The following is a 15,685-nucleotide window of genomic DNA, read 5'->3' as shown; positions in this document are numbered from 1 at the left end:
TCCATGGTATCTATTGCACCTCACTTGGATTAAGGAAAAAACAAAAGTCCTTGGAACACTACAGTAGGAAGATGCCAAAAACCTGGAGCTGACATTGATGGAGAAAGATGTGCAAGGAATTGATAGTTAGCTCAAGATGGAGATGGAATGGAATCCATTTAAAAGCAGTGGGCCCTACTATCCTGAGGCACAAACAGGATTGGGATGCACTGAGTGTTTCTGGGATTCACACTCTCTTCCTTGCCTGTATTCAGATCCCACTTACACCAGGACACAGATCACGTAGACTATTTGGCTGAATTTTCTTTGGCTCTAGATTTCAGGAAGCACATCCCCCTGCCCTCCCCTTCCACCAAAGAATTGCTGTAATGGATCGGAACTGGGCTAGGTACTGCAGGAAGAAATTACTTAATACTCAGTCACAAAAATAACTCAAAAGGTTTGTCCCTGAAAACACAAGAGGCAGAGGTTGCAAGTTCATATCCTGTAACCGTGGTTCATCATGAAATAGGTTTGGGATTTGTCCACAAGTAAAGGCCATTTCTGTGTTACTTACTGTTACCTTACTAATGGACAGAGATGGCCCTTTTCAGATCTTCCAAAGAATATACACTCAGTGGCCACTTTATTAGGTACACCTACTTATTAAAGCAAATATCGTACCAGTCAATCATGTGGCAGCAACTCAAAGCATAAAAGCATGCAGATATGGTCAAGAGGTTCAGTTGTTGTTCAGACCAAGCATTAGAATGTGGAAGAAATGTGATATAATTGACCTTCATCATGGAATATTACTGGTGCCAAACGGGGTGACTTGAGTATTTTGAAACCGCTGATATCCTGGGATTTTTACACAGTCTCTAGAGTTTACAGAGAATGGTGCAGAAAACAAAGACTTATAGTGAGCGACAGTTCTGTGGGCAAAAATGCCTTGTTAATGAGAGAGGTCAGAGGTAACAGGAAGGTGAGAGAAATTCGAATAACTACGTGTTACCTCAGTGGTCTGCAGATGAGCACCTCTACGCACAGCATGCCAAACCTTGAAGTGGATGAGCTACAGCAACAGAAGACCACAAGCATACACTCAGCGGCCATTTTATTAATTATACAACATACCAAATAAAGAGGCCACTGAGTGTGTCTTCAGGAAGACAAATCCATTCTCCGAGCCAAAGGCAACTTCGAGCTGCACCAACCTCCACCCTCCCTTCATTGTATTCAGAAGTCTGGGCAATTAACCATGCAGCAATGGCAATGCAGTGAGTGTATGCTTTCAATGGTAGGTGCAGTTCCATGCTTTGTTTCAATGACACTAAGGCCAGGGGACAGCAGGGACTGGGTAGAGGACGTAGAGAGGTTTCAGCAAGATACTTTGTTGGAGATTAAAGGAATGAAGGAATATGAGGCTGGTGCTGGGAAGCAGCACTGAGATGAGAGATGAGCCATGAATTTGCTGACCACTTGACCTGGCCGAATGGCCCACTCCACGATCTATTTCTTATATTCTTGTGTTCTGGAAACCCTGATTTGTGAGCACTACAGCAGGAGTACTGAACCACGCTTTTATACTGGGATAACTGAGCCTGCTGCCCACATGCATGAGGACACAAAGACTGGCCCCTTCATCCCTTTCTATCAGTTTGCGTCATGCTGGATTTTTAATTTCACCACCATTTTCGTGTACATAACCACATCCTTTGATCACTTGTTCATCAGCAACTGAGCATTCACAATCCTCCAGTGCAGAAGTTCCATCAAGGATTCACCAGATTCTCTGAAGAAATCTCTCACCTCCATGCTGAATCACTGAACACCTGATTTTGAGCCAGTGACTCCCTGGTTCTGGACTCCCCAACCAATGGGAACATAGGTTCCACATCTACCTTGACAAACCCCATATGAGATTCACGTCCTTCAATGAAATCTTTGATGGGAAGATTGAAAGGCGAAGCACACTGCCCACCTTGGGTGTAAGAACTTGGGAAACAAGAGCTAAGTGGCCTCATGATCCAAGGGCTCAAAGGAACTCCCAACCAATGCCAAACAGATAGCACTGCCAAATGTAGCTGGCAATGAGAAAGGTGCCAAGAGCCAAAAGTAATGATACGATAAAAAAATTAGCTTTATTTGCCGCATGTACAGTGAAACTTACAGTGATAAGTTGTTTACATCAAAGACAAACACTGTCCAAGGATTGTGCCGGGGGCTGCTTGCAAGTATCACCACACTTCCTTCAACAACATAGCATGTTCACAACTCACTAACCCTAAGCGTACACCTTTGGAACGTGGGAAGAGGTCAGGGCAGCAGGAGGAAGCCCACATGGTCACAGAAAGAACGTACAAAACTCGACAGATAGTATCAGGAATTGAACCCTGGTCAATGATCGCTGGTGCTGTAAAGCAATCGTGCTGATCTCAGGATACAGAGAGATCAGAGCCAAAATAAATTATCAGGGTGACAGTGGTGTGAATGGTAGCCAAATAGTCACAAAGATGGCAAGGACCTTATCTGGTAGAGAAATTCGAAGAGTTGGGGGAGGGGAGAAGAAACAGTTACGAATCTGCATGATCTTTTTTAGGTTCTGCGCTGTTTCAGATTGGTGGTTACTCAGGGTCAAATTCAAAGTGTACTGTTGACCTTGGAGATCTCCCTGTTCCCCAGTGTCATGAGAGCTACAGTGTCTACCTCACCTAGAGTTGGCTCCTCAGTTAAACAGCTCATTTAAGGAATGTGATGACACTTCCAGCAGACTGAGCTCATGTGACAGTGTGGAGAGCCTGTTCCAGAATCCGTAATGAGCTTTAAACCCCAGGGCACTCTCATTCAGCAATGAGCATTATGCCAACCATGCTGTTATCGATATACAGTAGTTACGGCGGCTCTCCTGAAAATGGCCCAGACCAAGTTGCAGGTTCACTGAGCCAGTGGGAGTGTCCTGGCTGCAGAGGCTGTGCTGTGTGTCTGGGTTCTACGCTGGAGAATTTGGCACAAAAATCTAGGTTTACACACCAATGTTGTAGAGAGGGAGCTCTACACTTTCTGCACAGGACATAGCCTAATGATCATCTATGAGGGGTGATTGATAAGTTCGTCACCTAAGGTAGAAGGAGTCAATTTTAGAAAACCCTAGCACATTTATTTTTCCTACATTTACACACTTAGTCCAGCGGTCGTGTAGCATACGGATCCCTTCTTTGTAGAATTAGGCATCTTGGGCCTCCAGAAAGTGGTCCACAGCAGGGGTGATTGATAAGCTCGTGGCCTAAAGTAGGAGATGAGAAACTTCAAACTTTCTGCATTTTCACTCAAAGAGTTGAACTGCACATGCATGTAACGAGAGCTGTATAACTCATCTCCTTCTACCTTAAGCCACGAACTTATCAATCACCCCTGCTGTGGACCACCTGGAGGTCCAAGACGCTCTCTTTACATGCACGTGCAGTTCAGCTCTTTGAGTGATAATGCAGAAAGTTTGAAGCTAATAACTCATCTCCTTCTCCCTTAGGCCACAAACATATCAATCACCCCTGCTGTGGACCACTTCTACAAAGAAGGGTCCATATGCTCCACGACCGCTGGACTAAGTGTGTATATGTAGGAGGGGACAATGTTGAAAAATAAATGTGCTAGGCTTTCTAAAATTGACTCCTTCTACCTTAGGCCACAAACTTATCAATCACCCCTCGTATTGCTGTGAGGCAGCACAGTAGTGTAGCAGTGGAGTTCGATTCCTGTTCCTGTCAGTATGGTGTTTATACATTCTCCTTGTGACCACATGGGTTTCCTCCCAAATTTCGTAGACGTACATTTAGGTATGCTTTGGGCATGCTATGCTGGTGCTTCCCCCTTCCTGATGAAGGGCCTCGGCCCAAAATGTCCACAGTATTCCTTTCCATGGATGCTGCCTGGCCTGCTGAGTTCCTCGAGGATTTTGTGTATGTTACTCTGGATTTCCAGCATCTGCTGAATCTCTTGCGTTCTGCATTTTAAAATCCTTATCTGTTGCCAAATACTTCGCGTTGTCAGAGGCTGTGAAAGGTGTTGCATAAATTAGCATTCATCCTTCAGTCGCTGCAGTTCCTGGTGCTGTTAAAGGCACTGCAGTGATCACAGATGGGACGGAACGGTGGGGGAGCTGAGAGAGTGAGGCAATTTGCAGGCTGCTTAGAATTTGAAACAGAATCAGATTTCTATTATCACTAACTCAAACGATGTGAAATTTTATATAATTGTGGCAGCAAAGCAACAGATTTGATATTGAAATGATTTTTGGTGCCATTGACAGAATGATGTTCAGGTAAGGATTCAAAGTAATGCAAAAATCCAACTCTCAGCTGCAGAGAGAGCTGCCAGCACCTTAGGCACTTCCACCTACCCAAGCACCTAATTGCCTGAAGAATATAGAAGCAAGGGAACGCTAATTTTAGAAATGCACCACTGTATTCACATATGCACACTCTATATTACACGGCTGGCATAATGTAAAGTGGGTTTCCTCCCACATTCCAAAGATGTATGGGTTAGGGTTAGAGAGTTGTGGGCACGCTATGCCGGCGATGGAAGCGTGGTCCAGCACAATCCTCCATTTGGCTTGACGCAAAGCAAAGCATTCTGCTGTAAGTTTCAACATACATGCGGCAAATAGTGCTAATCTTTTTTTTATCTTTAGACAAAGAACGTGGGCTTAAGCACTGGTGCTCAGTGACCTTGAGACAGACAGCACTGCCCTTGTCTCCCAGGTCCGTTCAAACGGGCACAGGGTGTGATTCACAGAACGGGTGGGAGAACCACCTTCACAGCATGTGCTTTCACATCAGCAGCTCTTCGAGCTTGCCCCCCTGAGGAGGCATGTTATTAAAAATACCAGTGCTTTGCTACCTGGCTGCAGCTGACACAGGAGCAGACTGCCTGAATCGGCAACCCTGCTGGCCCCTGTGCAAACCGACAGCTACCTCACCTGCCATTAACTCATTCAGTGCCAAGCACCTCACTCCAGGCTAACAAGCAAGGAAGGCAACACTTTTGTCTTAGCTTACCATCACCCTTCACTCTTCAGGCCACAACGGGATGGGAAGGATTTCAACGGCAGTATTTGAGGGGCGGATAGGGTGTTACATTGCAATAGCTTTCAGAGACCTACCTAGGCTCAAAGATCCCTCGAGTGACTAAGGGACCCAATAACCTACATCTACATGAGGCAGTTTCTGAGATTGATGGGCCTTTACAGGGCCCTGGAGCTTTCTCAAGACCTCCCTCTCAACAGCTTCATAAAGCAGCCCAGAGGAACCTTTTCCAATCCCAGTGACAAATATCCATCCATATCGTAAGGGGATGAAAGATTTTAGAAAGGAAACAGTTTATTTCAGAATCTACTCATTAGAAACTAGTCTTTTATGATAAATCCTACACTGCTGTATCCAAGTTCTGCCTACTACCTGTAAGAATATGGTAGTAATATCAATGCTAGTGTAATAATATTATAATACTCTCCCTCTTTGCTCAGTGTTGTCTCCACTTCTCTTGATTCTAATGGCCTCTAAGACTGGGATCACGGATGGAGCCTCTCAGTCGCTGTTGTTGCTGTTCTCATTATTGTTACTGTTACTAACACAAGTGTTTCTACATCTTTCTCTATTATTTCCACCAATCCTACAGCTACCCTCACTGCTCATATTGATTTATGTTCCTTAAGGTACAGATGTAGTCATTCAGCCCCTTGAGTCTCCGCCAGCTCTGAGAACAATACCATCTCCCTGCAACACACTGATCCGAACTAACTCTCCTACCAACCCACCCTGCACAAGCAGGGGGCAAGGTTTCAAATTCCTGGATCTTTGGAATCTCTTCTGGGGGTGACTGTACAAGAGGGTCGCATTGTATCTAAACTGGAATGCCCTGGGTGGGAGGTTCACTGGTGTTACTCAGAGGTTTAAACTAGTTTGGCAGGGGGATGGAAACCACAGCACCAGGTGAGAAAGTGGAGGGATGGAGAGGAATGTACATGCCAGGGTCAGTAAAAACTTGCCCATCCTCTGGGCTTCCCCCTCCCCCTTTCTTTCTCCCCAGACCTCCTGTCCCATGATCCTCTGATATCCCTTCTGTCAGGCTCTTGTCCAGCTCTTGGCTCCATCCCTCCCCCTCCTGTCTTCTCCTATCATTTTGGATCTCCCCCTCCCCCTCCCACTTTCAAATCTCTTACTAGCTCTTCTTTCAGTTAGTCCTGACGAAGGGTCTCGGCCTGAAACGTCGACTGTACCTCTTCCTAGAGATGCTGCCTGGCCTGCTGTGTTCACCAGCAACTTTTATGTGTGTGTTGCTTGAAATTCCAGCACCTGCAGATTTCCTCGTGTTTGCCTTACTGAGCTAACCCCATTTGCCTATGTTTGACCCATGTCTTTCTAAACCTTTCCCTTCCATGCATCTGACCAAATGGCTTTTATAAGTTGTAGTTCAACCTGCTTCTCCCACTTCCTTTGGCAGCTTGTTTATATACCCAACCATGCTGTGTGTGAAAATCTTTCAGGTCCCTCATAAATCTTTGCCCTCTCATTTTAGGTTCCCTTAATCTGGGGAACAGATTATGGCTATTCAACTTATCTGTACCCCTCATGATTTTATAAACATCTATACAGTTATCCCTGAGCTTCATGTGCTCCAGGGAAAAATATTCATGCTTATCCAATCTCTCCTTAAAATTCAAACCGTACTGTCCAGGTAATACATCATGAATCTTTTTTGTACCCTTTCCAGTTTAATGGCATCCTTTCTGTTGCAAAGTGACCGAACAGTATGTGGTATTCCAAACATAGCCTTACCAATGGCTTGTGCAGCTGTAACATGACATCCCAACTCACGTGCTCAATATTCTGGTCAATGAAGGTAGAAGTGTTATGTCTCCCGCTCACTGTGAAAATGGGGGACACCTCCCTCTCCCTTATTAGGGAGAGAGGGAACCTGCGGGTTGCTGAATGCTGGATGAATTGTGACAGTCTTTGGGGTAACTGCAAGGTCTGTGTCTCTGCTATCGCTTAGCTCACGCTTGTGCTCGATAGTGGGTGTGCTTTTTGTTTTGCCGGTGGGGGGAAGGGAGATTGTTGCTCGCAGCTGCTTACGCATGGGAGAGGGGAGCTGGGGAGGGACTTTGGGTTTTCACGTTTAACTGTCGTTCATTCTCTGGGGCACTCCTCTGTTTTCCTGGATGTTTTGCGAAGAAAAAGCATTTCAGGATGTATATTGTACACATTTCTCTGACATTAAATTGAACTTTTGAACCTTTGAGAAAAGTTAAGAAGGTAAGGAATGACGAATAGCACTCTTAACTACGGATGACATTAGGGCAAGAGTGAGAGATGATATATAAGATATAAAGAACAAAATGTTGAATATATCTGGGTAGAGATAAGTGAAAAAAATCTATGGTGGAAGTTGTCTGCAGACCACCAAATAATCACATTACACAGTGTACCACAAAGAGGAAAATATTTAAAGATATTATTAAGAAAAAAAATTAGCAAGGCCTCTGGCCAGAAGATGTTCCATTAGGTACACAAAGCATGGATTCGAAAAGGGCAGGGTCCTGGTAACAAACTTTCTGGAGTTGTTTGAGGAGATAATGAGCACAGTGGATAGAGAAGAAGAGCTAGAATGATATTCACTGGAATTCAGAAGAATGAGAGGGGATCTTACAGCAACATAAAATTATAAAATAGGTGAGATGGAGGCAGAAAGGTTGTTTCAACTGATAGTTGAGATGAGGACTAGGGAGCATGGCCTTGAGATTTAGAGAAGCAGATTTAGGACGTTGATGAGGAGGAACTGCTTTCCCTCCCTGGAGAGTAGTGAAATCTCTGCCGAAGGAAGCAGTAGAGACTTCTCACTGAATGTATTTGAGAGGCAGTTAGATAGATTTTTGCACAGTAGCGGAATTAAGACTTAGAAGGAAGAGGCAGGTAGGTGGAGCTGAGTCCACAGCCAAACCAGCCATGACTTTCTGAATAATGGATCAGGCTCAACAGGTCTGATGGTGACTCCTGACACCAGAATGCATTTCTTATATTGTCAGTGAACATTGGACCACGGCGGTCAGAGCTCCCTTATCTTAAGTAACCTGGGACATATTTATTTGGTCCAGATGATTTATTTGTCTTTAAAGTTGCTAAAACTTTTAATATTATTCATCTCTTTCTCTCTCATATACAGATTTACCATTTAAAACCCTCTCTCTCTTATATAGATACTTACCATATAAAATATCATACACATTTTCTCTTCAAACAGAAGGCCAAGTATCATTCCTTTCTTGAGAAGATGGAAGCAAAGTACAGGTTTGTGACGCTACTCCATTCATTTTTGCTCCTTAAAATGCCCCACCCTTTCCTTACTGTTTTCTTTATTCTAGCTAGTTATAAAGTGTATTTTTATGATATTACCAAATATACAGTATTTTTTCTTTTTGAGCTTCAGCTTATGCTGGACAAAAATGAATGGCAAGAGAAGGGATACAAAGAAGACCTGCAGTAAGGAGGGAAAGAGAGAAAGAAAGAGGTAATGGAGGAGTAGAGTGATAATTGAGGGACAGAAGGAGGAGGCAGAGATAGGAGAAGAAAAATTGGTGATAGGTACAGAGGTTACAATACAAAAAGATGTATTGGTTTTGTAAATGAGGTCAAGGAGTTGGTGCATTAGCAACAATGAGTAGGCAGTTTTCAGTAAGGAAGGAATGATGGGAAAACAGGTTCAGTGTACCACAAGGAGGAATTTCAGGGAAGTTTGTGGAACCTGCTGCTGAGAAAGTTGACTCCTTCAAAACACCAAAACTGGGTATGGACTATTATAAACAACTCAAAATCTGGCCTACGTTTGCCATGATCTTCTGAAATAGCAGCAGCCAGAATGGTGGTAAGTGAAGTCATGAAATAAAGTTATTCTGATTTGGAGCAGAATGGCAGTGTTTGTGTCAATGTAAAATGATGCTCAAACTAAGCTCCCATTTACTCAGCTAATAATGTTGTTTTGTTCCATTCTGCTTCCATGATTGGAACACAGGGGTTTTGGGGCTGAAGGAAGAACTGTATGAAGAACAGAACTCTTGTGTTTTGATGAGCTGCCACTTTATGAATCAATTGATAGTCCGTGAATATGAGTGCTTTATCAGTCTGGGTTTCGGAATGAACAACTGCAGCTTGGACCGGGTATAATGAAGGTAGAGAGAAACAGTGTGGCGCATTTAACCCAGGAGGGAGACACGCAGCAGCTGGTTGAATAAGGGAAGATGCATAGAGTTGTCTGGTGGCAACAAAGTGACTGACAAACTGGGACAGGAAAACACAGAAGGCGGCTGGGGATAGGAGAAAAGAGGAAAGGTTAAAGAGTGGTAGGAAACGAGATGGTCAGAAAGCTGCAGTTGGAGGCAGAAGCAATGATGCCTGGGGAGGCAGAAAGTGAGGAGAGTACAAAATTCAATGATCAAAAATAAGTGCATCGTTGAGTGAAGTGAATCACCATGAACTAAACTTTAAAAGTTTGGAATTATTCCAGATACTGCACCAAAACAAACCAGTAGCATATTGCTTGTCCTGTGACCACAGTGTCTTTCCTCCCATTAAGGACCAGCCGGCTGTGTCACATAGACTCCTACACTCCTCCCTCCTCAGTCACTCACAAACATGAAGCTACCGATACTTAAGAAGATCTCACGTGGGCTGTACATACTGGCTGTGTGGTGAAAGGCACAACAGCGCGTCTTTCACCTCAGACGGTTGAAGCAGTTTGGTACTGGCCCGCAAATCCCAAGAACTTTCTATAGGGGGCACAATTGAGAGCATCCTGACTGGCCGCATCACTGCCTGGTATGGGAACTGTACCTCCCTTAATCTCAGGATTCTGCAGAGAGTGGTGCGGACAGCCCAGCGCATCTGTAGATGTGAACTTCCCACTATTCAGGACATTTACAAAGACAGGTTTGTAAAAAGGGCCTGAAAGATCATTGGGGACCCAAGTCACCCCAACCAAAAACTGTTCCAGCTGCTACCATCTGGGAAAAGGAACCACAGCATAAAAGCCAGCAGCAACAGGCTCTAGGACAGCTTCTTCCACCAGGCCATCACACTGATTAATTCATGCTGACAGAACTGTATTTCTATGTTATATTGACTGTCCTGTTGTACATAATATTTATTACAAATTACTATAAATTGCACATTGCATCTTTAGACGGAGACATAACATAAAGATTCTTACTCCTCGTGTATCTGAAGGATGTAAGAAATAAAGTCAATTCAATTGTTTAAACACCAATCTTTCTTTTTTCTTTTTAAATCTTTTTATTGAATTAGTACACAAAAGGTAAAGCATATAGACACTAATACACTGTTGCAATATAAATTTGCAAGAGATATTAATACACAAAAAAAAGTTAGTACACAGTGCAGTTTAGATATAAAATAACAAGGTAATATAATAGTATACTAATTTTCCATACATATCAATAAAGAAAAAACCCAAAAAAACCCCCAAAAAAAGACCCACCGTGCAACTAATCTAAAAAGCAAAGCAAAGCAATGGGCTAACTAGGTACCAAGTAGACTTAAACAACTTAAAACAATTACGTCCTCAAACCCGACCTCCATTAAAAACAGTTAAAAAGCAAGAAGGGAATGTAAATATGGTCAAAGAGAAAAAAAAATATTACATTAAATAAAAATGTTGAATAAAAGATCTCCAGGTCTGTTCAAACTTAACTGAAGTATCATAAAGATTACTTCTGATTTTCTCCAAATTTAAACATAGTATCGTCTGAGAAAACCAAAAGAACGTAGTTGGGGCATTAATCTCCTTCCAATGTTGTAAAATACATCTTTTCTCCATTAAAGTAAGAAATGCAATCATTCTACGGGCTGAAGGGGAAAGATTACTGGAAATTTTAGGTAATCCAAAGATAGCAGTAATAGGATGGGGAGAAATATCTATATTCAATACCTTTGAAATAATATTAAAAATGTCTTTCCAAAAAGTTTCCAAAGTAGGACAGGACCAAAACATATGAGTTAAGGAAGCTATCTCCCCATGACATCTGTCACAAAGAGGGTTAATATGAGAATAAAAACGAGCTCATTTATCTTTAGATATATGTGCTCTATGAACAACTTTAAATTGAATTAGGGAATGTTTGGAACAGATAGAGGAAGTATTGACTAGTTGTAAAATATGCGCCCAGTCATCCGCCGAGATAGTAAAGCCCAATTCCTTTTCCCAATCTGACCTAATCTTATCAAATGGAGCTTTCCTAAGTTTCATGATAGTATTATAAATAATAGCCGTTACACCTTTCTGACATGGGTTAAGGTTAATTATAGTATCTAAAATATATGTAGGAGGTAATGTCGGAAAGGAAGAGAGTATAGTACTTAGGAAATTTCTAACTTGGAGATATCTAAAAAATGTATTCTTGGTAAGTTATATTTGTTAGATAATTGTTCAAAAGACATAACGGAGCTATTTAAAAATAAATCCAAAAACCCTGAAATACCATTAGTCTTCCAAATTCGAAAGGCACGGTCCGTGGAAGAGGGGGGAAAGAATATGTTGCCTAAAATAGGAATCACAAGCCCAAATTGATTAAGATCGAAAAATTTTCGGAATTGAAACCAAATACGTAAGGTATATTTAACTATCAGGTTACAAACCTGTTGGTGGCATTTCAAATCGAAAGGAAGAGAAGAACCTAACATGGAGCCAAGTGCATAACCTTGAGCAGATTGTAATTCCAATACTACCCATTTAGGAATGGATAGTGTATCTTGGTCAAGTAACCAAAATTTCATGTGTCGAATATTAATTGCCCAATAATAGAATCTAAAATTAGGTAATGCCAAACCTCCATCTCTCTTAGCTTTCTGTAGATGTATTCTACCCAATCTCGGGTTTTTATTTTGCCAAAGAAATGAAGAAACTTTACAGTCAACTTTGTCAAAAAAGGATTTTGGAACAAAAATCGGTAGTGCCTGAAATACATATAAAAATTTTGGCAGAATAGACATCTTAACAGCATTAATACGACCAATCAAAGTTAAATAAAGTGGAGCCCATTTAAATGAAAGTTGAGTAATGTGATCAATTAAGGGTAGGAAATTAGTCTTAAATAAATCCTTATGTTTACAGGTAATTTTAATCCCAAGATATGAAAAATGGTTATTAACCAATTTAAACGGGAGGTTCTGATATAAGGGAACTTGCTTATTAATCGGGAAAAGTTCACTCTTACTGAGATTTAACTTATAACCTGAAAAAAGACTAAATTGTGCTAATAAATCTAAAGCAGCAGGAATAGATTTTTGAGAATTAGAAATATATAAAAGTAAGTCATCAGAGTAAAGTGATACTTTATGAGACTTTAAATCACGAGTTATACCAATAATATTTGGAGATTCTCGAATAGCAATTGCAAGAGGTTCTAATGCAATATCAAATAATAAAGGACTAAGAGGACAACCTTGTCTGGTACCTCAAAAAAGAGGGAAAAAAAGTGAGTTTAAAGAGTTAGTACGAACTGAGGCCATAGGAGAATGATATTACAATTTGATCCAGGATATAAATTTCGGGCTGAAATTAAACATTTCAAGCACCTTAAATAAGTAAGGCCATTCGACTCTGTCGAAGGCTTTTTCAGCGTCTAAGGAAATGACGCATTTAGGATCATTTTCTGATGGGGTATAGATAATATTTTACAGTGTACAAATATTATAGAAAGAGTAACGACCTTTAATAAAAACCGTTTGGTCTTCCGAAATAATATAAGGAAGTGCTTTTTCTAATCTGTTTGCTAATAATTTAGAAAAAAATTTTAGAGTCAACATTTAATAAGGATATTGGTCTATAAGATGCACAATGAGCAGGATCTTTATCCTTCTTTAATATTAAAGAAGAGATCGATAATGAAAAATGACCAAAGAAAAGTCACTACGTAAAAGAGCCTTAGATTTCACGTGACCAGGTTCAGGAACAGTTATTACCCTACAGCCATCAGGCTCCTGAACCAACGTGGATAACTTCACTCACCTCAAATCTGAACTGATTCCACAAGCTACAGACTCTGTTTCAAAGACTCAACAACTCACGTTCTCAGCATTTGTTTTATATTTGCACAATATGTTTCGTTTTGCACATTAGTTGTTTGTCAGTCATTGTTTATGTATAGTTTTTCTTTATTTTTCTGTAAATGCCTAAAAGAAAATGAATCTCAATGTATTACAGGTGTCCCCCGCTTTTCGAACATTTGCTTTACGAAACCTCACTGTTACGGAAGACCTACATTAGTAGCCTGTTTTCGTTTTCAGAAGGTGTTTTCACTGTTAAGAAGAAAGGCAGCGCGCGCCCCGAGCAGCCACTCTGCCCCGGATTCGGAACGGCATTGCTTAAACATGCTGCATTGAGCAGCCGTTAGCAAGATGAGTTCTAAGGTGTCGGAAAAGCCTGACAGAGCTCGTAGGGGTGTACACTTAGCGTAAAACTAGACATAATTAAGCGTTTCGATCGTGGTGAACAAAGCAAGGACAAAGTGAGTTTGGCTAGTGGAAGTTGACAAAGATGATGTTGAAAAGGTTTTGGCATTCCATGACCAAGAACTGATAGATGAAGAGCTGATGCAATTGGAAGAGGAAAGGATAACAATCGAAACCGAATGAAACTGAATGCAGAAAGTGAAGCAACTGCGTGAAATTTTCGCTGCAATGATAAAGTACGACTTTAATTTTGAAAGGGTACGCAGGTTTAGGGGATATTTGCAGGATGGTTTGAGTGCTTACAAACAACTGTATGACAGAAAAATGCGCAAGGCTCAGCAGTCAAGCAAGCCTTCCACATCAGCCACAGCAGAAGACGAACCTCGACCTTCGACATCGAGGCGGGCAGTCATAGGAGAAGATGAGCTGCCTGCCCTGATCGACGATGAGATGACACCCCCGAGTCCCATCACCCCAACACCCGGGCCCTGGACAGATACTGTACCAATTCGCGAAGAACGCAGCGGTAGCCGGGAGGCACACAGCACATCTTTAAGAAAAAAGCCGAAATAAACACGCTAATTAATTAGGTGCCACCTGGCAAGTAATTGTCGGCCCAGATCAGAGGCGATGCAATCGGCAATCGCCTCTGATCTGCGCCGACATTTACGTGCCGGGCAGCACCTAATTAATTAGCATGTTTATTTCGGCTTTTTTCTTAAAGATGTGCTGGGTGCCTCCCGGCTACCGCTGCATTCTTCGCGTAATGTATCGGGTCGGCGGCCCGGAGGGTCGGGGCCACTGCACCACCTAGCCTGCGACAACTCAGTCTAACACACCATCATCAGTGTGCTCGGCGCTGTTTTCCCAATTCCGGTAAGTGATACTACACCGTACATATACTATTTCTACTTTATATAGGCTGTGTATTTTTACGTGTTATTTGGTAGATTTGGCAGCTTCATAGTTTAAAGGTTACTGGACAGCGTGTTTATGCCAACAGCGCTTGCGTGAGATTTTCTGCCGAGAGCGCTTGCGTGAGATTTTCGCTATGGAGATCTGTGCAGGCAATCTTTGTAGAGAAGTATTTCTACTTTATATAGGCTTTGTATTTATCATATTATTCCTGCTTTTACTATATGTTACTGTTATTTTAGGTTTTATGTGTTATTTGGCATAATTTGGTAGGTTATTTTTGGGTCTGCGAACGCTCACAAAATTTTCCCATATAAATAAATGGTAATTGCTTCTTCGCTTTACGACATTTCGGCTTACGAACAGTTTCATAGGAACGCTCTACTTTCGGATGGCGGGGGAAACCTGTATACCAAATTTGAGGAAAATTGAGGGAGTGCAGCATTGGTTCACAAGGTTAATTCCCGGGATGGCAGGACCGTCATATGTCGAAAGATTGGAGCGACTGGGCTTGTATACTCTGGAATTTAGAAGGCTGAGAGGGGATCTTATTGAAACATATAAGATTATTAAGGGATTGGACACGCTGAAGGCATGAAGCATGTTCCCACTGATGGGTGAGTCCAGAACCAGAAGCCACAGTTTAAGAATAAGGGGTAGGCCATTTAGAACGGAGTTGAGGAAAAACTTTTTCACCTAGAGAGTGGTGGATAAATGGAATGCTCTGCCCCAGAAGGCTGTGGAGGACAAGTCTCTGGATGCTTTCAAGAAAGAGATGGATAGAGCTCTTAAAGATAGCAGAATCAAAGGTTATGGGGATAAGGCAGGAACTGGATACTGATTGTGAATGATCAGCCATGATCACAGTGATTGGCGGTGCTGGCTCGAAGGGCCGAATGGCCTATCCTGCACCTATTGTCTATATTGTGACATATACATATTGTAATAAAATATCAAATCCAAAATGACAGTGGGATGTTGGTGGCTGAAATATATCATTTTACATATAAATACAGAACATGAAGTACAGTGCTGCAGAAGGAGCCATACCTTGCTTTGTCCGGGAGCCTTTGCCCACGCCCGGGGACTTGGATGAGGAAGCAGGTGGCTCATCCTTGATGGGATTCTTTTCTGCTTCATCGTCTTTAACTGGATTTTCTTCTGATTCCTCTTTCTTGACTGGTTTTCCCTCTGTTTCTTCCTCCTTGGCTAAGCTTTCCTCTGCTTCAATGTTAATGTCAGTAGCTGTAATGAGTAAAGAACAATTA

At 42.0% G+C, this 15,685-nt stretch overlaps 1 protein-coding gene across 4 annotated transcripts in view; it reads right to left on the bottom strand.

The window, feature by feature from the left end:
- Positions 1-15,685, bottom strand: part of map7d1a (MAP7 domain containing 1a) — a 262,633-nt gene that overhangs the window by 73,505 nt on the left and 173,443 nt on the right. For all 4 annotated transcript variants that reach the window (XM_063033949.1, XM_063033951.1, XM_063033952.1 and 1 more), the window contains exon 2: positions 15,468-15,662. In XM_063033949.1, the coding sequence (XP_062890019.1) occupies positions 15,468-15,662 (195 nt within the window). The remainder of the gene's footprint in view (positions 1-15,467; positions 15,663-15,685) is intronic.

Source organism: Mobula hypostoma, chromosome 26 (genome assembly GCF_963921235.1).
Source record: "Mobula hypostoma chromosome 26, sMobHyp1.1, whole genome shotgun sequence".
Lineage (NCBI taxonomy): Eukaryota > Metazoa > Chordata > Chondrichthyes > Myliobatiformes > Myliobatidae > Mobula > Mobula hypostoma.
This window is presented reverse-complemented; position numbering and strand designations above follow the sequence as displayed.